Below are 21993 nucleotides of genomic sequence, written 5' to 3'. Positions count from 1 at the left end.
TAAGGCCTAAATCCAGGACACAGGGCGCAGCGTACTTACGGGGGAATGATCCGTGTCAATACAGAAAAAAAGTAGAGAGAAGACAGCCGCCGTCACCGAAGAGCAGCAGCTCAGCTGTGTCACTCATCCCTCACCTGTTCTTCTGTCACTCATCCCTCACCTGTTCTTCTGTTCAACACCGTGAACACGAGGCCGGCTTGACCGTCTGTCAAACCCAGGAGCGAGAGGACGTTCCACTCTGTGGTTGAGCAGAAGGCAAGGGTGGGGTGGGGGGTGGTGGTGGTGGTGGTGGGGGGGGGGGGGCTCTATCAAATCTTATCAGTACAGAATGAGACTCAGGCAGGAACACATATAGTTCTAGGAATTCATTTAACTAGTGTTTTTTTTTTTCAAAAGTTTTTTTTTCCCCTCAACACTTGTAGGGGATTGTGTAATTAATCATTCAGTTCTCAAAATGAAGCAATCAGATAAATTGATTTTCTTTTTCTCTCGCTTTCACCTGTGGGTTTTTTAACAGGCTTACCGAGTCTGCGGTGCATGCCTCAGGGCAACACATACTGTGCCTCCTGCCACACAACGAGTAGATTATCTAAAAACATTCTGCAAGATATTCAATACATTTGGAAGTAGGTGCATTTCAATTGTCGCATGTGAAATGAGCGGATAGAGCGATAGTATCCCCCCCCCCCCCCCCCCCCCCTTCGCTGTAATTTAACAACTTTTACTAAGGATTTGGATTCTCAGGGAATGGCTTTATATTGGCAGCCACCTGGTACCCCTAACTGTGCTGGCTCATAAATAGCACCTGCAGAAATTCCGGACTTCTGTTCTATCCAAGAGTTCCCTCCTCCCAGCGCTGTGGGGTCGCTGTACTCACTTGTTCTTGTTTAACAATGGTCCCATTGCTTAATATTAATCGTCTCAACGAATTCTCTAATTACCATCGGTTAAGCCCTAAGCGTATTGACTTAAAAGCAAATGTGTGCCCGCTCTTAATCACACCTATTCACTTAAGTTCTGTTGTTCTACTCAACAGTAAGGACGGAGGATATTAAGATACAATATAAAAACGAACGTGAGCATGTCAGCCAAGCTATTTAGGTCAGTGATGTGGGTGCAATATCTCATTTTTTTCTGGAATAAAATTAATGTCAGTAGTTATACACTTTCTTCTTTCATGGATTAATGGTATGTGAATAATTCCAGACGAAGAAACACTTCTTTCTGCAGCAATGGAATTATTGGCAGCTACCAGGTATTGTCTTGTTATTCATGTTAAACAGTAAAATAATATTTCAATCTTGTTTCAGAATTTATCCAAATTATTTTACCGAAGTTATTGACAGCTGCATTATTGATTTGGGAAAATGTGTAATTACATTTCCAAGATGTTCTATATACCTTATTATTGTCTCTAACAATCTTCTTTTTTTTCAGATGCCATTGGTTCATCCCTGTCTGACTGTGTTGACACTGCCTTTTAGCAGGGTCATACCATTGATTTGTCCTTACAAATCTTTTCAATCATTGATTATTATAAATGTGTATATAAATTTTTTTGCAGCAAGTAGCTATTTAGACAGGTAGAATTGGAACCAAAAACAAAAACCATTGAAAACAGTGGCGTTATTTGATTATCTGAAATAATGAGCCCTATGCATCAAAATGCACAACTGTGCCAACTCTTGAGAGTGCTGTGACAAGTACAGTTTGATTGTGTGACTGACTAACATCCCAGACTAATATAAACATTTGTGGATTATTCTGTGAGTCTCCGGGGGGAAAGCGATTCTGAGTGAAGAATGATAATGAAAGATGTTTCAGTGCTGGGAGGCAGCTAATGGAGCACAAAAGGGTTGTCCGACAAGGCCCAACAACAAAGACACGCAGACAACTGGAAGGGTAGCAGAGAATTTCACACTACCGAATTATTAACCACTTCCCAGAAGATCAACAGTCAAAAGTCTAATGCCGTAAATACCCAAGAGCCGTAATCAGATGACTCCTTAACCCAATAAAGAAAAGAAAAAATAACTTTTAAAAGGTATGCTGGAGGAAGACCTTGTAAAATTTTGACTATGCTCTACCAATGGTTATTTTTAATAGTCACTTTTCTTGTAAGAATACGAACATTATGTATCTTACTGGAAAACAGTATACTTTTGTGATAAGTTTAAGACCATATCAAAATCTAAAACAGTGGTAGTTGCTGCAGCTATAGCACAGCTACAGCAATAGCAGTAACACTAGTAAATATTTAATAGTTAGATTACTGTCATTAGGCTACTCATGATTACAAAGCCCAGTAATAATCTGAAGCCGCATGCTCAGCTGAGAATTCAGCCCATTGAAAGATCACACCTTAACCATTAATTACCAATTATGAGAAATGGCTCCATAAAGGTTTCAATTTAAGATTTGTTAACAACATGTTAGATCAACAATCTGGACCTCACTATGTTGTTACCCAACTATACAACTGATCTATGCTTGCAAAATAGAGATAATATTTATCAAGCTCAAGAGTACAATTGCACAATGCAATGATATGCTTGCAATGAATACACACCGTGTGTCGGTACGGATAAAGGAACTAAATTAAATTCACTGAGCTGTGTAGGTATATTCAACTCACTTTTTATTAAGTGGTCATGATTCTTGTTCACCTCTTAAAGGTGCTTCACTCCCCTGGAAGAATTGGCAATAGAGGGCACGCCTTAAAATTATTTTTTGTCTAATTAATTTTCTGCGCTGACAGCGTCACAAAATGATTTATTGCCTCCCATCAGAGGTTTCCTGAAAGGGTCGATCCTTGTTAATAAGATCTCATTTGCATAATGATTCATTTCATGGCACACCTCCATTATGAGGTTGATCTTTGCAGAGCAGGTTAATGGCTCTAATAAGAAAACAGAGAGAACAGAAGTCAGAGACGTGGCATCGTGTGACGTGACATTACGGAGAATGACTGAGAATGGGAGGCCAGCCCTGCTTTTGAACTTCTGCGCTGATGATGGGTGAACAAGTAACTTATGTAAGCTTTCATTCCAGACGATGGTCTCATTCAGCCACCTGCTGAGACAAAAAGGTGGCAGTGAAAGTGATTTCAATTACAGTTAAGACACCCACACCTACATGCTGCCAGTCTCTTTGCCGAGACAAGACTTCAAAAAGAGGGCTTTGTGGAGAATGTTAGAGGTTAGACAAAGTGGCATCATTCATTTCCAGTTAATCTTGGCTACGAAAATTATACTTTAGAGAATAGGGGGGTGGAGGGGGAGAGGGGGATTAAAATCACCACCACCTGAAGCCACAAAATGGCCCTTCTTTTGAGTCGAGTGTTGAAGAATTGATTTGTTTCACTGTGGAGTTTTCTTTTTTCTTTTTTTTTTTTACCCCTCAGGTACAAGTCTGAATCTTTATGCCTTCAGGTTGTCCAAATGGTAAATGGACTGCATTTATATAGCGCTTTTATCCAAAGCGCTTTACAATTGATGCCTCTCATTCACCAGAGCAGTTAGGGGTTAGGTGTCTTGCTCAGGGACACTTCGACACGCCCAGGGCAGGGTTTGAACCGGCAACCCTCCGACTTCCAGACAACTTACCTCCTGAGCTATGTCGCCCCTATATCCCAGTCATGTGTCACAGAAACTTCTTTGTTTGATGCTCAGTTTATTTTGAATGTTCTACCATTAATGCAGTTTTCACAGTACATTGACCTTGTCGGCTTTGTCATTTCCACTGCCAGCAAAAACATAAAAAAAAGATAAGATCAGACGGAAAGCTGCGATGCTTCCACTCGCATGCACATCGCCAGAGACAGTTTAGTTGAATTCGTGGGCAGCGAAATTATTGACTTCCATCAAGGCTGGCATATATATTCATTTGAAATTAAAACAAGAATACATTTTGTCGTGTATAATGATATTGAATCAAATATGACATTAAATAAATCGATATTCTACATTAAGTATGCTGTTTGAAAAAAATACAAGTAGTTACCGAACGACTATGAAAGCAAACTCCTTACATTCCGTTACCTAACAGCGAGCACGGGTTGATGCCTGTAGATACTGACCTCCGAACAGTGAGTGGCGCAAGATTACACTGAGCGTTTTTTCCCCCACCTCACCAACTAAATTGTCCCTCGTCGGACCCCATCTTTCAATGTAGTTGTTTTCTGTTTTCATGTGGGAGAGAACTGGTAAAAATTATTGGAGAGGAAGGATCCCCTGGACGCTAATAATCGTTTAAAATAAATCCACACAGTGCTAAAAATGACTGAGTACTCACACGTGAAATCTACCAAACTTGTCTTGAAAGGTTTAAAGGACAAGTAAGTCGGACGAAATATCGACTGAAATATTGCTAGCTAGTTAGCTAATATGCACGCTACTGTAACTCGTGGATGTTGGCTAGCTAGTTGGCAAAAATAACGTTTGCACCCACTAATGATAAAAATGTCTCACTAACTCGCATGCTAACGAGCCGTAACAATTGGTTACCGTGATATATTTATGTTAATCAAAGTAGCTGTACTTCGCTGACAGCTGCGGTGCTTCGAAGTCTCACAATCTTTCTCATGGAACAACGAGTAACGTTGTTTTAGAAAATTCACAGTTAATTAGATGGCTGGCTGACACAGTATAGGAAGTATTATGTTCATTATTTGAATTTTGACAGCTAGGGTTATAGTGTGCTAGTCCACTTGATTGTTATTAAACTAATTATGATTACGATTACTCATACATTGTCAATGTCAACAGACAATGCATGTCAAGCAATCCGTAAGTTTCATGTTAATTTTTTTCTGTCTGTCATTACCTTCAGAAAGAAAAAGAAGCACAAAGACAAGAAGAGAAAGAGGGAAGATGAAGCAGATAAAGATGACATTATTGGTGAGACTGTACCTTAACGGTACATTATTTTTTATTTTGCTATACAGACTAAACCGTCCAGCTGTAGCTGAGTCACTTAAGCATTTCCATGGACGAGCGCATCACACAGTTGTTGCTGGATATTGCAATCTGATGGAGTCAAGCTTTTATAAGTTCACGTGAAGACCATCATTAACTGGTTATTTATTTATTTTCCTTTCTCTTTCTCCCTCAAGGTCGGTGGTGGGCAGTTCGTAATTTTGGAGAAATTACTGGAACAGTTGCCATCGAGATGCAGAATTATTCTTACGTACACGCTCTGGACACGGGACTGTTCACTGTAGGCGCACCTCACAAAGGTATGGAGATACGCCACTCTTCGTCTTTCAGTGTTTGACCGTGTAGGTTCAGAAAGCGCTGTTCTCCCAAAACGGAATGCCCTGTAGTACGAGGCGAGCACGTGTATCATTCGAAGTGCACATAGCCGGCTTTTTTTTCACCCTGCAGTCTCGTAGGTGAGCTGCGCATTCATTACACTGTAGTACTGCATTTCATGTGCAGTTGGTTGCAGGAACACTACGCATGCATGCCCATTTAAGTAGAGCTGTGCTAACCCTTCCTCCCTGGGGGTAAACGATGGAGGCAGTCCTTGGGAGCCCACTTCTGACAACCACTGTGAGTCAGGCCTGTGGTTTAGCCACTCATCCAAAACTGAAGGGAGATATAAATGGCCACCTGTTGGCAGATGAAACTGTCCACCTGTAGAGCACAAGCATACACACAAGTCCTGGTCTTTATTTAAGGTGTAGAACTACGGAATTCTGTTGAAGGAACTTCAGGTTACAAAAAGGGAGAGGTGTAATCATGCTGTGTTTTCACAGAAGTAAATTAACTGTCACTGAAACCCCTAAGAATGTACAATTTTATTTTTCTATTTGTACTTCTTTTGAAAGGGGTCTGTATTGTGACTGACTTCAATGAATGTGATGCGAAGCATAACTGAGTCCCAATCATGTTACTACTGCAAATCTCAGCTTGGGGCAAAATGTGTGAAGACAAACCTTTTTGAAGTATTTCGGCTGTATAATAAAAAATAAAAAAACAATATAATTTCTCTTAAGAGGATTTTGTTCTGCTTGCTTGAATGTTCAGTGATTTGGGATTATTGCAGCAATGGTTTTGCATTGCAAATGAGATCATGCCACTTTCCCTTTTTCATCCTCTTGTATTTATTTATTTATTTTTTGAAGCCGTCCTTTCTGAAATGAGAATGATTATTAAAAAAATAAATAAATACAACAGTATGAAAACAGAAAAATTGGCATTATCTGACAACGAAATCTGACACTATTGGCTCGGAAGAAATGGAACCCTGTCAGTAATTGTTCAGGATTTTAATGAATCCCAAGAGCTTGGAGTGTCTCTTTCGCTTTGGAACGACCCCCAGCCCTCCCCTTCTGCTAATGGACTGCTCTGTGAAACGCAAGGCAGCATGAACGGCGTGCATTTTTTTTTCAGGGGGCGAGGGGCGCATATTGACTGAGGGAACTGATTTGGTATAATTGTTTCCTGGCTTCATTGTCCGCCATTTGCTGACCCCGGCACTCGGCTGCCCACGGCGAGCGGGAGGAGTAATTAATTTCCTGCGTCGGGGCTGGAAACCGACGCCCGGGAGACGCCAGCCGTGGGCGTCGTAATGCGAGCGCTGGCACGTCCGCGACTCGGTCCGCGGGCACAATGTGGCAGGATGGGCACAGAAAATGCTGAACGACTCGTGGAGCCGTTAAGTTCTTTTAGAAACTATTACAGCTTAGCTGCCCTGGTGATGTTATATAACGTTCACGGTAGGTAAGAAGACCCAGGAGAGAAGGGATGGATCCAGTGTGCTTAAAGGCATTAGCTCCAGTCTTTTTGCATTAATTATTGTTGATAAATATTATCAATATCTGTCTGCAGAGACTCTGACTTGGGAGTGATTTATCCTTTTTGCATGCATAAAGAGAGCATGGATTTATTAAGTGTCTTGTCTCTTCCAGTTAAGCTAGGTTTGATGAAGCAGAAATGCTGTATTAAAAAGGCAGCAGGGGGTATCCACTGTCTTTTTTCTGTGTGTGTACTGTGGTCTTTGGGGAGTTGAGTTTCATGTTTTTCTCCTTGACTGCTCTCAGACAGGTTTGATACATGGTGACATGTTGGAGATGGAGCGACTGTTTTGATGTTGAGGGTGCCAGTGTCATCCCCAAAGGAAAGATGTCGTATTAGTGATCACATGGTCTTCATTTTGGCTGAGGATTCTTGCATGTTCCTTTAAGCAGGAGGGTGGGTTTTAAAGGCAGTGCAGTATAGTGGTTGGGCCATTTCACTGTCAAGCAGGTCACTGGTTCAGATCTTCAGGTGAGGAAATACTCAAATGCTGTAATCCTTGTCCTGCACTGTTTCTGTGAACACTAATGGCATATGTTCACAAGTCATGCTCTGGCGTAGGCGTTAAATATGAAAATTAATACAGCGTCATTGTGCTGGCTCTATTTCTGATTCTGCCACCCACTCCCCCACCCCATTCGCGGTCGGTCCCCGTGAGTTTGGCGTGGTGCGCGTGCTTCTCTGTGAAGTGTGGGGCTTGAGAATGCTGAGCCGTAATGGAGGTTCTGGCGCTAAGCATGAACAGGGCCCCTTTGGCCTTACTGTGCTGTCCCAACAGATGGTACCAGGCTGGGGCTGCCTGTTACTCCTGGCCACTGCAGTAGAGTGGAGTGGTGAGAGAATGTGAGTGCGATGTATAAACTAAAGGAGGTTTTAAATCCAACACATTCTCTCACAAACACATGCACACAACACGACACACACACACACACACACACACATACAAAAAATGACTACGTAATCTCTAGTTCCTGGACATAAATGTTAAAGCTGAAGACCTGTAATGTAACACGTCCAACTGGGAGTTGCCACCATTGGTGCTTTATCTAAAGAACCTTATATGCTAATGACAGTTATTTTTTGTGAGTGTTTTTCCTTTTGCCCTCTGAAGGACGGATCGCGTAGGCTACGTAATAGGTTTAGTGTTTATGACTGCTGATGAAACGCATCAGGATATCTTTTCATTATCGAGGCCGCTCAGTTTAAATAGCTAATTTCTCATGCTGTCACTTTTCATTCTTTTCTCTTTTTATCGTGTAAAAACTCTTTTTTTCTTCCTGCCCGTTTTCCCCGGTATATTTATTGTAAGTGGCGTTGGTGCTCTGTACGCTCTTGGGAAGTGCTCTGTGAGTCTCTTTAGCGTGTCAGGACCTGTGTTGTGTGAAATTTGATCGAAATGAGCGGGTCACACGAGGTAAGCAGGCAGACATTCGGCAAGATTGCACATTTTGACATTTGTTTTGGGAGGAAATGAGCACTTCAGGGTAACTGCCGGCTCACTCCTCGTCTGAGCCCACAGTGGGGCAGATAGAGATAACAGCCCCGTGGGGGGTTGTTCTAAGCAGGCTTGGGAGTCGTTATTCTGGTAATGAAAATGTGTTATTCTGAAATCAAGTCTTCAGACGTGAAAAAAACAATGATGCAGCTCACACTTCAGACAGTTACATTATTTTTTCTTTTTTTGTGTTGCCAAGTGTTCTTCATTTAGATTCATTTGTCATTTTTATAATAGTGCTGTGTGAGTGAGTGAGTGAGTGAGTGTCTCTGAAGCCCTGTGTATTTTATGAAACAGGACATGCATGTACCATGTTTATATGCTGCCACTCTGGACAGGTAGTGTCCCTTATGTGTTTTACGTTCACGCTGGTTAGTCATACGAGCAGCTGTGCGAGAGGGGGATTGTATATGACTTCCTGTGATGGTGGCAGCTTGGGGTGTGCTTCTTGCTCCTGTGACCTGGGAGACGTTTTGGGCTTGCTTTTACCCAGGAGGAACAGGAGGAAAAGAACAGCCTGACCGACAGAACGGCCTTTGAAGGCTCATTGGGTTAAAATGTCAGCATTGAAGATGAAACGGCAACAAAATGCATTTGAATTTTTCAGATGATGAAGGCCCCGATCCTCCGGAGCAGTTTACCGCCATCAAGCTCTCTGACTCCAGGTGAGTGCCACCTAGTGGCAACGAGAGGTATCTTTTTTTGTCTGATTATTTTGGACACAGGCACTGAAACCTAACCCCCCCCCCCCCCCCCACCTTGCAGGATAGCCCTGAAGTCGGGGTACGGGAAATACCTGGGGATCACCTCCGAGGGCACGGTGGTGGGCCGCTCCGACGCCATCGGCTCCCGGGAACAGTGGGAGCCCGTGTTCCAGGACGTGAGTTTGTTTGTTCCGGAAAACCTGGGAATGTTTTAAAACTAGCGTTCGGAATGAGGTCTGGCAATATCCTCGCACAGACAAAAGGGAGGGACTTTGGGCTGTTCTCTGGAAGAAACAACTCCCATTTAGCTCATGTCTTCTAATTCAGAAAGCGCAGGAGCTCATTTTTGAAAATGAACAGCCGCGAGATACTATTAATGTTCAGAGAAAGCGATGCTCGACCAGAAGAAATGAGATGTGGAACTAGGCCTTCTCTCACGACTCTGCTTGCGTCAATCATAACGAGCGGCCTGGATTTTATGTTTTTATAGCGGTCCTCCGGCACCGCCTGTGACGCTGAATAAAAGCTTTTCATTCATGCAAATACCTCTTTGAACGAAAATATAAATCTTTTGTTCTTTTTATGGTGCGCGAGCAGGCCGGTCGTCGTTACTCATCCGTCTGGCGAGACTTAATTAGCGGTTTTGGCGCAGATTCCATTTACGCGTCGGCGTCATCCCGGGTCGCTCTTTTTCGTCAACCAAACGAAAATGTTTCCTGTGATTTTGTGTTATTTGAGGAAACGTTTCTCCTCTTTACGCCCCGCGCGTGTTAGCGAAGGAGGCTTGCAACGGGTTATCACTCAGGAAACGGAGGGTTTTCGTGAGGGGCCGAGCACTGAACCTCTCCCCCCCGGGTCTCCCGGTTTCTCCCTCCGCAGGGTAAAATGGCGCTGATGGCGGCCAACAGCTGCTTCATCTCCTACAGCGAGAGCGGGGACATCGTCGCCGGGAGCAAGACGGCGGGGGACGACGAGATGGTGAAGGTGACGCTCGTTCGTGCGGCCGCCTCTTTAACAGATTCGGTCGGCAACGCATCGTCGGCAGAGGGCGGGGTGCAGGCGGAGCCTGTTAGAATTCATTTCTGAGTGCAAAGCCTGTCTACGTGCTGCTGCAGCTAATGACACCCGTCACTACTCGATTTCATTACCTGTGATGAAATGTTGACTGCACACGTATCTGCAGGTTCGGAGGAAGGGCTCCACGTCTGGCTCTCCCTGTCCTCATGCCAGATAGCTTGCCACTATCAGGTCTTCCTATGCTGCTCTCTCCCTGTTTGGCAATACAGGGTGCATTAATCTGTTTCCCATGCAGAAAGCCAAACGGCAGCCTGACAGCCATTTTGAAAATGGCAAGCTTTTTAATATGTATTTTTTTTACAGGATTTTGTCCTCATGTAAAGACCTGTAAGTGACCACTTCATTGATTTCCTGTGGAAGCTCTGCCAGATTTCCTCCCTTGGGTTTTTGCGGACGGGCCCTCTCTTGCTGACTGTATCTGTCCCAGAGTTCAGTTCCCTGTGGGACCGTCTCTTGAGTGTCTCCAGGGTTGTCCACACCTTTGGAATTGGATTCCATCTGAAGCATAAAAAAATAAAAAATAGAGTTTCTCCTCCACCTGACTCATACCACCCCCCCCACCCCACCCCACCCCACCCCCAACAGATCAGGTCCTGTGCTGAGCAGGAGATCAAGAGAAACGACGACATCGCGGACGAAGACCGGGGAAACGTGAAGAACTGTGAGATAAACTATGTGTGCGTATGCATCATATACCTGGACCAATTTCATAAGCCCAGTAAATAAATGTAAGCAAATTGACATAGTGCAATAGTCTAATGAATCAAATGCCACATGGAAACAACACAGAGCCTTCTCGCTTTTAATAACGATGGAATATACTGTGATTAGGTGTGGTAAGCACATTCATTTTTGTTTAGTTTTTTTTTTTTTTTTTTTACAGAGATTTCAAAGGTTACACGAAAGACAAAGCATTTCATTTCTGATTGAGTAGGAGAAGCCAATTTTAAATATATTTCAAAATGCATGAATTCCCTGAAGGTTCTTGAATGCGTTGCTTTGTCCTCAGGGTATTTTAGTTTTTTTGTTTTTTATTATTGGGCGGCTAAATAGCACCCTGCCTGTCATTTGACTGCCACTCTGGAGGCGTGAAGTCCGTTAAAGCGGAGTGGAAGGGGACAGAGAGACGGAACGGGACGTGCCAGGGACCGAGGCTCCCGCTAGAGCTTTCCTTTCTTTCTCCTCCTTTTTTTTTGTGTGCGGGATGTTTCTGGGCCATTTAATTCAAGGCGTTGTAATGACTGCTCTGGAGGCGTCATCCATCTTAGAGTGGCGGGGGGGGGGGGGGTGATGTTAAATGACTCCCCGTCGCTTCGCGTGATGATAATGGCGGTCCTCGCGCCGCGCTGCTTTGCCGCGCGTCGTTTGCCCGTCCCTTTCTAAAAGCGCGCGGGCCGACGCGGGCTGACCCGTGCGGTGAAGGCGAGGCGAGCGAGCCGGAAACTGAGCGGGTGTAATGGGGTACGCCTGGAGTCCCTCGGAAAAAAGACAGCGCTCTCCACACGCGCTGTCGCGTTCGCGTCCGGGAGTGAGTGCGATTAAGGCATTCAGCCTGCCCACGTCAGGCTCTCCACCAGACACTTAGGGTTATCAAGCGCACTTTCTTTAAAATGATCTGAAATCAGCCAAACAATGGCAACTAATACCGTTCAGTTTCTTTCTTTTCATTCGTCCTGGAATAGAAGGGCTTTTAACTCCCCCACACAAGTGATCATCATAGTTAAAAAAAGAAAAGATTTCTTCTCTCAGAGAACACTGATTAAGGGACATTGAAACTCGCCCGTCCGCTTCGCCTAACCGGGCATTCTGATTGGCAGGAAGAAGTTCCAGAGTTTCCAGGACCGCAGGCTGAGAGTGAACGAGGGAGACAGCGAGACGCTGAAGAAGGCAAGGACGGACGGGAAGTTTCACGAAGCTTTATTAGATCGGTACGTTCAAATGAAGGCCTGTGCTGTGTCTCCAGTAGCTGCCTCATTCGCAGTCCCCCAGTATGTGTAACCTAGCATTGTCAGCTGACTTGGAACAGCCAGCACGAGGCAGCGAGCTGTATGTGCTTCAGAGGACAAATTGACCAATAGAACTCATCATTGTAAATTGGGGGGGGGGGGGGGGGATTGGGGGATGAACATACAAAAATAGCTTTGTAAAAAAAATTATTTGAGATTTTTGAAAATTTACCACCTGCGTGTTTTTTTTGTCAACAGGAGAGCCAAGATGAAGGCTGACAGATACTGCAAATGAGGATATGGTGACTGTTTGGCCAAGGAAGTCTGATAGATATTTTAAGACAGTGCTGCCAGTTTTTTTTTTTTTTTTTTCTATTAAACTTTTTTATTTTTGTTTTGTTTTCCCAACTCATGTTTCATGCAGTTTTCAGAATATTACTTTAGAAATATATGTATTTTATTACAAGTGTTTGAACAAGTAGACTGTTTTATGAACAGTTTTGTCATGTCATAATTTGTTCATTTGAGTGCTGTCTACATCATTTTGTCCAGATTTAAATAAATGAAATTGTTTACTGGTTATTCAACAGCAGTTTCATGTTGTGAAAGGGTGACTATCCCTGCAGTCCTTTAGTCATTTACCCGTAGGTGGGACTGCTAGAAAAATGTTGATCTTGAAAAAGGATCGCCAAACAAACTAAAGCATTAAGTGCTCTACAATCACTGAGCACATGATGTTTGACTCACTTAAGAATCAATCCTTTAAAGATGTCTGAACCCTAAAAGAAAAAAATGGATCCTTTCTCATCCTGTTGCTGAACTCAAGTGGAGTGAAACCCAGATAACAGAATGCCATATGTGAGGGGCGACTGCATCGGGGGGGAAATTATTTTAATGTTATATATTACGTTGAGTGGCCAATGAAGAGACTTGGTGAATTATTGAGGGCCTGTACTGAGCAGCGTACAATGATTATAAAATTGCGGACCTACAGGAATATGAGACTGCACAGAGCTGTTGCAGAAGACTGCCAGGACATTGTGGGGAAGATTGGGGGGGGGGGGGTACTGAATTAATCCAGCCAATCACAATTTCATCTGTTCGGCATGCCCTTCAGAATGATCACATTCATGTCTGATTGCCAGAGGAACGAAAAATAAGGCAAGCACCTGTACTTTATAAAGGTTCAAAAAAGTTCTAAAGGTTATTGTGCATAGGGGAAACTTGGTCAGTGAATGGTATTTATTACTGAATAGCTGAACAGGTACAATTTGAAATATCGCAGTGGCATAATTGAAGCAGCACTTGTATATTTGACAGCTGTTTGGAACTTCACAAGCTGTATTTTGCCGCACTTTAACCTTATTTACGCAGAGGCACTGAGAGTCTCGAGACTTGGGTGACCTATTGTCCTACCACCGCGCTATCTCCATACAGCACGATGTGCTATGTGGGGATATGGCTTTGCTGCAATGACAATACACGGACTTGTTCATTCTAAGATATAGCACATCAAAGGCACCTGATGACACCACACCATCCTTATGTGAAGCCCTTCCTTTTCATTAGAAGGAACGCTAATGAGGAAATAAACTGGAATGTTTAAAATTACCTTTCACCCCAATGACCAGCTCTGGTACCACCATCCCAGGCTGTTTTGCAATAATTAGATCACAAGCAAGATCGAAATCACATGTTTCCATTTCACTTCCTTATTTATTTTGAGTAGACCACATGATCCTACCGATGAGGGGGGAGGAGATGGGTAGAGATAACTTTTTTTTTTTTAAAGGAGACTTAAACGTTAATGTCAACTTTAAATTGTTGATTATCTTTGCCTATCTCCAAGTACGACATGTCGAACAAATAAATTCTTAACTGATTCGGAATATAATATGAGTAACAAATCCTTTAGGGCCCCCTGTTTGAAAGAGGTACATTCCATTAGCGTTGAAAGTCACGAGCGAGACGATGTTACTGAATACTTCCTTGTTTGTTGAATCAGTGGAACTAAGGGAAGTAGCTCGCTAACTTTAGTTGCGGCTATCGATAACATACAAAAATGGCCAGCGGTTTGATATGTTGCTTCGTCCTCGGTTTTCTTTGTACGCTAGTATCGACGCAGTATGTGCCTCCGGTATGTCGTTTTCCGTTTGGCTAATAGCAAGCTTGCTGTTGTGATTACACTTAAGTTTACTAAGTGGCCCATTGGCCACATTGCTTGTATAGCTTTTCTTGCTAGTTAGCTAGGTAACTTATTTTCTCAGTAGCTGACTAACTTTCATCACGCAGTAGCTTGTCTCGTTTTTATTTATGTATTATTTAGTGAACCGGATTGCTAGCTAGCTTATTGCATAAACTGTTGTTACAGTCGCACTTTCTGACGAGCATTCAGTTATCAATACAGGTGCTATTTTGTTAAGTTCCCCGGCAACTAACGGTAATCTAACCTGTTATCTTAAATATCCTTCTTGATTGCAGTACACCGAGGAATGCCGCTCTGGCATGTATCCACCAAGAGGTCCAACGTATGTCTCCTTTTTATTATTACAGAATTTTAAGTGACATATCAACTGCAGTAGTGTGAACCTTCCCACACTACGGTTTTGTAATGACACAGGCGTGTTTCTGCTTGCTGTGGTACATCTAGTACTTTCAGAGTGACTGTCATATGTATGAAGCATTCTGCAGCGATAATTTCTGTTACCATTCAGTCATCATAATGACAGTCTCTTGTAGAATGCTCCTGTGTCTTAAACTTTGCCAAGTTAAAGCCCGAGCTCTCAGGGAATATGATTGGCAAATTACGTAAACTAGTAGCTGTGAGAAGTAGTAGTTTCTGTAATGATTATGATTAAGAAAGGGAACAGTTGATGTAATTATGTCCAGAGAAAATAGAATGGTTAGTACAATACGTGTGACAGTGACATTAAAGTGCAGTACTGTTTGCAGTTTCAAAGGTGCGGTCACCTGGTATACGGTAGACTTGGATTTACCCCCCAGCAAACGATGGACCGAAGTAATTACTGACAAGAAAGCAAATGTAAGTAGTTTAGTTGTAGTTGTACACATCATTTCCCTTCTTTCATGCAAGTCTTGCCCTTTAATTTTAAAATATGTTGCGCAGGTTTACTGATATTTCAGTAATCACACTCACCGAGTTTGCTAAACAAATAGAGGAATTGGATTACTGCATACATAATCACATACAAATTTGATTGAATACTTTGTGTTCCCTGAATTACATTGTTTTGATACTAATTTTTGAATAGCCTTCTGTATGTAATTAAAATACTGCAATTCCATGAAGCAGAGGTTTAAATTTGACTCCTGTTAATTAAATTGACTGTCTTTATATGTAGAGTAAATAACTGTGAAAGGAGAAGCTTGAATGTTGATCTGTGTTCATCAGTAACTAACAAAATTTTATTTAATTTAGTTGGTCTCCATGATCCAGGCCATCAAAGATTTGGCCAACTCCTTCGTTCCCAGTGGGAAACTAATCGAACTTGTGGATAGAGATCTGGTGAGGGCTTCATTTTATCATGCAGTTCTTAGTCCTGCAAGGGAATTTTTTGTTCTCGCAAACACGTTTCTGTGCTTTTGTTTCCATAGATTATAGCTGTAACCTACACATCACTGGTAAAACTACACATTATAATGCAAACATGAACACCTCAATTAGTTGAGGCTTCGTGTCCCAAATTTCATTACTGGCTTTTATTTTCGATTATAATGGTGGAATAAATCAAGTGGGGTTTTTAAGGAGGATTCACAAAGGATTGTTAGGACAAGCTCTCATGAAGTCTCAAGAGTCTCCCCTATGTTTTGCTGCTGTTTGTTCCTTTGAAGAGTTCCAGCCCATATGCCCTGTCATACGCGAATGTCCCTTATCGCGACTCTGCCCTCCCAATACTTTCGATAGTGGCCTGTTGGGTGAACTCTCATGAAGGAGGTGTTTGTCTTTAATTTTAACGAATCTCTGTTCCCCAGCCTCTGATCGTGAACACACTGCCTTACCCCTTCAATGAGGAGATCAAGGGAATCGCCCAGGATTCCGGCGTTGCTCTGGGTAACACACCACGCGGAACTCCTATGAACAATATGAAAAACAATGAAAGCCTGCATGCTGTATAATATCATCCCCCCCCCCCCCCTTGTCCTACAGGAGAAGTTGTCCTGTTCAATATTTTCTATGAGGTCTTCACAGTGTGCACATCGCTGGTTGCAGAGGATGCGAACGGTGAGCTTCTCCCACATTGTGTGATCTCATCTCAAAGCTAAAACCTGTAGCAGTGTGGTGTAATGGGTTATGAGCAGAACCTGACTAGTGGGCCAGTGGTTTGAATATGTGATGGATTCTGCTGTTTCACATACCTAAATGCAAGGTAATTATCCTGGGTTGCATTGGTAGGTGTACTTAAGTGTAAATGTATGTCAGTTTCATACATTACCCTGGATTATGGCATTGCCAAAACAAATGCGTAATAAAAATATAAGGGGACTAAAAGTAACTGGTAGGATTTAAAAGATCAATGATTAGCATTGGGTGTGCCTCTTTTTAAATCCACCTTTCATTTTTTCTTTAGTGTTTTATGGTTGTGAACCAGGGAAAAACAGAAACAACCACTGCATTTCATGTGTTTGAAACAGCACCAGTACAGGGTTATAACTATCTATTTTTTTTTTTACATTTCATTTTTTTGTCTTTCAGGTAATTTGTTCCATGGGCGGAATTTAGACTTTGGATTGTTCATGGGGTAAGCATATAAAATATTGGCCTGCTTAAGAATGAGGGTTTATTGGTTTAAAAAAGCTTACAATTATTCATCCTACATTTCTTTTGCAATTCATGTATTTTCAATGAATTGCATCCAAAGGCTCCATACATGCATCGATGCCATCAGTCACAGCTGTAGCTGATGCCGTTTCAGTGCCAGTCAGGCGTGTTTGTCTTGATAATGCCACAGGTGGGACTCGAAGAATAGGTCCTGGATAATAACGGAGACACTGAAGCCGCTCGTGGTGAACGTGGACTTCACACGAAACAATCGGACTGTCTTCAAATCCACCAACTTCGCTGGATACGTGGGCATGTTGACCGGTATCAGGCCGGTAAGTGTAGCCTTCTGGGGCCTTGAGCCACCTGTTGACTACTCGGTGTGTGTGTGTGTTTTATGTATTATCCGGGCCAGGTTTGATTCTGGATTGCAGGTCGCAATGGTGTACTATTATTCATATGTCTTAATAAATGTTTCAGCACTGACTTAGAAGCGTCTTTCACCAGCTGTAGAGCAACATCGGTAAAGACCGATTCAGTACATTTGCCTTTCCTTCTGTTCTAGCACATTACATTTACCCTTCTGTCTGTTCCAGTACATTACATTTATCCTTCCTTCAGTTCTAGAACATTTACCTTGCCTTTCTCTCACAGCACACCTTCACTCTCACCATGAACGAGCGTTTCAGCCTTGACGGAGGGTACATCGGTGAGCCTTGTCCTGCTTAATGACGCATATAAAACCATGTCTTTCTGTTGGAATATCCCAGAAGTGGAATATTATTGGAAATCAATTTTTATTTAAAATTCAAAGGCATTGCTGTCTCGACAAACCCCCTTAAATCCCTTTTCACATCATGGGTACTGTTTTTGACAACGCACAAAATATTTTTTGAGAGGGTGGAGCAGGAATGGGGGTATATATTGTTTGTGCCTGTGTTTTTGCTCGCTCTGAGCTGGTATGCAAACACGGCGTGAATAATGCAGTGGGGGGCCGTCTCAATGGAAACACCCTCTTCCTGCAGGTATCCTGGAGTGGATTCTGGGAAAGAGGGACGGGATGTGGATGAGCTTCCTCACACGGTCGGTTCTGGAGAATGCTACCAGGTACCTGTACCATCTCAGTGAAACAGATCAGTTTGTGCTGTGGTTGAAGGTTACACCACATCTTCCCTGTAGCAGTCTACATGCTTTTCAGTAGCCTGGTCCTCAGTCCTCTTGTCTGTTTAACTATTCAAGGCATGAATAGTTTCATTTTTTTTCTTCTAGTTTATTTCATAGGAATCCTTCCCTATCACTAATAATTAAAAGGCAAGATCTTGTTTTGGTCTATATATGTTTTGAGCATATATAAGGTTATTCATCTTTGTAGGATCCATGTTCTGAATAACTGGCAATGCAGGGGATTTTGTTATGCAGTGAAGGTCTTTTGACAGCTCTCATGTCTTGTTGCTGCTGTTGTGGTTGGAACTGAAAAGGGAAGCAGACAGGTGTGTTTGGTAAAAAAAAGGTTTGAAATAACTGGTGTGCTTTGTTTTTCTCTGGTTCACTTTCCACCCACAGCTACGAGGAGGCCAAGAACAGGCTGGCCCAGACCAAGCTGCTGGCCCCAGCCTACTTCATCCTGGGAGGGAACCAGACGGGGCAGGGCTGTGTGATCACCCGCTCCAGAGTGCTCAGCCTGGACATCTGGGAGTGAGTTCAGTCTGCACACTCAACCCGGGGCATGGTTAAAACAGCGGGGCGTGTCCACGGGCCATGGGGTGGAGCGTCCCGCTCAAACTCAGGGTTTTACTGCTGTGATACACCCCCTGCACTCTGGTACTGATTCCGGATTGGCCAGCAGCCAAGGCGGGTGGCGCATCACTAGCTGTAGCGCTTCCCAGGGAGGGTGGGTTTCATTCAGCAGGGTCTGTGCGGGAACAATCTCTCCGGAGTCCAGGAAATATGCTTTTAGTCTGTGAATGGCTATCTTTACACACCAGGCCCAGCAGGTGGCCAGATGAGGTCTTGACCATGGGTTCTTTCTAAGGATTAGGGATCACAAAGCTCTTCAGTGTGATGGGCCTCTGTGTTCTTTAAGGCTCGACCGCAAGCAGAACAGGTGGTATGTGCTGGAGACCAACTACGACCACTGGAAGGACCCCTTCTTCCTGGACGACCGCAGGACTCCAGCTATGAAATGCATGAACCAGACCATGCAGGCAGTGAGTACATGGCCACAGGCTTTGGGTGGTGGTGGGGGGGGGGCTCACATTAATTTGAGCATTGTCAGAAAGAGGTCGTTCAGATTAATTTACTGCAGGGCCAAAGGGGCAGGCAGGATTTTGTTCTAATTCGTCCCCGCTCTTGAACAGCCACAGGGTGTACTGATGTTTGATTTTGCCTTATAATGAATAGCTAATTCAGACCCAAAACACGGGTGAGGCAAATTAACTGCATAATCAACTGCTGTATTACATGCTGAGAAACAAGGAAAACCAGCACGTCCTGTGGCTGTCCAGAACTGGGGTAGAGGCCGTGCTGTAAATTAGCTTCTCAGGCCCAAATGATCCTGTTTGTCATTTGTACATTAACTGTCAATCATTGGGCTGATCAAGAGGTGGGGGTGTAGAAAAACAGGACCATGAATGCTCACCTGTGCTCCAGGGACTGTTGCATGCTGAAATTTCCTCAGTACCTTAAGTGCACATTTAAGTAGATGCATGCTGGGTAAAGCAGGTCCAATTCCCCTTTGCCAGGTGTTTGTTCTCAAACGCCACTCGAGTTTTCCAGAAAACCAAACATTAAGCCTGGATACTGATCTACTTACTGATCATTTAATTCAAATAAACTTTAAATGGTGGTTTTGGGTGCCTTTGAAGGTATTAAGGGAATTCAATGTTGATTAGGCGGTTACTGTTTCCATGGTAATTTTGTATTCAAATGTGAAAGGAATGATTTTTCCATTATCCTCCAGCCTGGATAACTATCCTAAATCTGCCTAAATGTCTTTTGTTTTTGTAGAACATTTCAATTAAGACCATCTACGATGTTCTTTCCACAAAACCTGTCCTCAACAAGGTGAGTTGTGGTCCCAAAATCTCACGAGCTTGCTTGTAATGTCCTGCTGTAATGCTGCGATTCCTGCTTTGTGGATTTTGATACTCTACCCTTTCCCTGGCTTCCTGTTTCAGTTGACCACGTACACCACCCTGATGGAGGTGTCCAAGGGCAGACTGGAGTCCTACATCCGGGACTGTCCCAACCCCTGCATGCCCTGGTGAATGGCGCTCCCCACACATGGAGCCCCAAGCACTGACCTGGGATCAGCTGACCTTGCACACAACACCACTACAGTTAGCTGGGTAATACAATAATGGGTTTTTTACGGCTGATTTGGGAACAGTGCTTGGGGTGGAAAACCCCACCCCTCCACTGTGCCACTTCAAACCGCCACAAAATGAACAAGCTCAGCAGAACCTTTAAACCACTAGCATATAAACCTGCATTTCTCGGAGACTTGGATTCTGCATAGAGCTCTTCCTTCATTGGATAGAACCCCCTGGGGGTGGAGTTTATGGATTCATTCTGATAACAGTTGTCCAATAGGAAGTCACACCGTGACAGTACAGTGGATGTATGTAGCCATTAAAAACTGGGATCTCCCTCCATTTTCTAACGTTACTAAACTGAGCTCTGGGTATGTTGAACAATATAGCCAAATTTAGGGATTATTTAATGTAAAAAATAAAAATATAAAGTAACTGTTTTGAGAACAAGTGTAACTTCAAATGGCTTGAAAAAATGACATTCATAATGCAGGCATTCACAGTGAGGAGTTAGTACACTGGTGTCAGGAAAACAAACGTACTCTGTAGTCTATTAAACCAGGGTGCTAGGGAATAATTTACAATAAAAACAAATCCATCTCAAAAATGAGGCTCTAGCGCTGTTTCCATTAGGATGAATTTATGCAGCTTGTCAAAATGGTAAAATGGCAGTGTGCATAAAAAATGAAATCAAGAAAATATGAAATTCATGGAGCTTACGACACATTGCACATTTAAAGGGAAAGACACCATGCTCTCCTACGAATTAAATTCAAGTGATTGCTAATCAAAACAGATGGGTTATTTCAAATCATATTACGCAGACACTCAGCACTGATGACAATTTGGAAACTCTTGTATTTTCTGAATACTGACAATATGGAAACTTGGCTAATATTTTTTGAGGCCCATTTCCAAATGATGCAGAGTAACGCCATCTGAAGAGCTTGAGTACCCTTTTGCCCAACATTTTCTAACAATAACAGTACCTCCTGGATCCCTAAAAAGGTGAAACGACTCCATTGAAGTTTGCACTTATCTGCCTGTCTTTTTCCGTTTTTTTACTTTGAGTACTGAATCAGAAACTGTATGTAGATTGTGTTGAGATGTATGTGATGTCTGTGAGGAACAGAATCTGAGGGCTTATGGGAACAGCTGCTTCCTGTGAGACTGACAGCTGTGTGTGTCAATGCCATGAATGCCTCTGTGTTTCCTGGGTGACCAAAACTAACCCAGAGCTTTAGCCTTTAAACTGTACTGCAGGTATGTTTTCAATGAACAGGCATTACTTGGAAAAATAAAATATTGCTCAAACTACCGTGTTCCCTGTGATTGGATTGTCAAGACTGCAGCTTAATGAATCATTTTATAGAATGCAGTTATGACAGGGACTCCCCCAAAGTGGGGGGCATGCCCCTGGGTGAGAGTCGAAGGAAAAAGGCTCAGCACAAGCTGTGTGTGCATGTGAGATTTAATTTCCCATGAGCCAAGTGGGGCCTGGCCAAAAAAAAGTTAGGGAACCACTGTTATGTCGTGCCGTACATCTGATTAGTGAGGTATTGATCACCCTGTGGGCCTCCAGGTCTGTCTGGATTCAATGCCCAACTATGAAATGTCAGCCCCCCAAACACACACACACACAAACAAAAATGAACCCGTTTTTCATACCCATTTGTAACAGTGAAAAGGTGATAAAGTAGACAAGGCAATTTTGTCCATGTTGAAAAACCCTCGAGCTACTTCTTGTTTTAATGTGCTGTGATTGGTACAGCAGTGTCCGGACATGACAGTCGGATGTAATTTGCAGGTTTGCACAAAGCCAGGCAAACGGCTGAACGTGTTGAAATAAAACAGGGAATGTGATTTTGAGCACATAAATC

At 43.1% G+C, this 21993-nt stretch overlaps 2 protein-coding genes and 1 long non-coding RNA gene across 3 annotated transcripts; 2 read left to right on the top strand and 1 right to left on the bottom strand.

The window, feature by feature from the left end:
* Nucleotides 1-4154: 4154 nt before the first annotated feature.
* frg1 (FSHD region gene 1) lies at nucleotides 4155-12609 on the top strand. Its single transcript, XM_035420000.1, has 9 exons — nucleotides 4155-4336; nucleotides 4831-4898; nucleotides 5114-5236; nucleotides 8903-8960; nucleotides 9061-9175; nucleotides 9879-9983; nucleotides 10662-10753; nucleotides 11894-12004; nucleotides 12281-12609. Exons 1-9 carry the CDS (start codon nucleotides 4278-4280, stop codon nucleotides 12315-12317), a joined length of 768 nt encoding a protein of 255 aa, XP_035275891.1. The 5' UTR covers nucleotides 4155-4277; the 3' UTR covers nucleotides 12318-12609.
* Nucleotides 10336-13722, bottom strand: LOC118228468. The gene is made up of 2 exons (XR_004765499.1): nucleotides 13635-13722; nucleotides 10336-10574 (listed from the first exon to the last, which is right to left on the bottom strand). It is a non-coding gene; the product is annotated as an uncharacterized LOC118228468 (long non-coding RNA).
* A 136-nt stretch (nucleotides 13723-13858) lies between these two features.
* asah1b (N-acylsphingosine amidohydrolase (acid ceramidase) 1b) lies at nucleotides 13859-21431 on the top strand. The gene is made up of 14 exons (XM_035419999.1): nucleotides 13859-14159; nucleotides 14504-14550; nucleotides 14975-15065; nucleotides 15462-15548; nucleotides 16016-16094; nucleotides 16191-16265; nucleotides 16737-16782; nucleotides 16993-17137; nucleotides 17457-17511; nucleotides 17828-17909; nucleotides 18366-18497; nucleotides 18886-19009; nucleotides 19809-19865; nucleotides 19979-21431. The coding sequence occupies exons 1-14, from the start codon at nucleotides 14085-14087 to the stop codon at nucleotides 20066-20068; spliced, it is 1185 nt and encodes a 394-aa protein (XP_035275890.1). The 5' UTR covers nucleotides 13859-14084; the 3' UTR covers nucleotides 20069-21431.
* The last annotated feature ends 562 nt before the right edge of the window (nucleotides 21432-21993 follow it).

The sequence above is a fragment of the Anguilla anguilla genome, chromosome 5 (assembly GCF_013347855.1).
Source record: "Anguilla anguilla isolate fAngAng1 chromosome 5, fAngAng1.pri, whole genome shotgun sequence".
Taxonomy (NCBI): Eukaryota; Metazoa; Chordata; class Actinopteri; order Anguilliformes; family Anguillidae; genus Anguilla; species Anguilla anguilla.
Note: the sequence above shows the minus strand (reverse complement) of the source record. Positions and strands in the feature narration are given on the sequence as shown.

What these genes read in the sequence shown, in the direction of transcription:
- frg1 (XM_035420000.1), top strand. Translation starts at nt 4,278, where the DNA reads ATGACTGAGTACTCACACGTGAAATCTACCAAACTTGTCTTGAAAGGT. An exon ending in ATCAAGCTCTCTGACTCCAG is followed by an intron (nt 8,961 to 9,060) that starts GTGAGTGCCACC and finishes CCCACCTTGCAG; the next exon opens with GATAGCCCTGAAGTCGGGGT. An exon ending in CACGAAGCTTTATTAGATCG is followed by an intron (nt 12,005 to 12,280) that starts GTACGTTCAAAT and finishes TTTTGTCAACAG; the next exon opens with GAGAGCCAAGATGAAGGCTG.
- asah1b (XM_035419999.1), top strand. Translation starts at nt 14,085, where the DNA reads ATGGCCAGCGGTTTGATATGTTGCTTCGTCCTCGGTTTTCTTTGTACG. An exon ending in GTTCTGGAGAATGCTACCAG is followed by an intron (nt 17,910 to 18,365) that starts GTACCTGTACCA and finishes TTCCACCCACAG; the next exon opens with CTACGAGGAGGCCAAGAACA. An exon ending in CAAAACCTGTCCTCAACAAG is followed by an intron (nt 19,866 to 19,978) that starts GTGAGTTGTGGT and finishes TTCCTGTTTCAG; the next exon opens with TTGACCACGTACACCACCCT.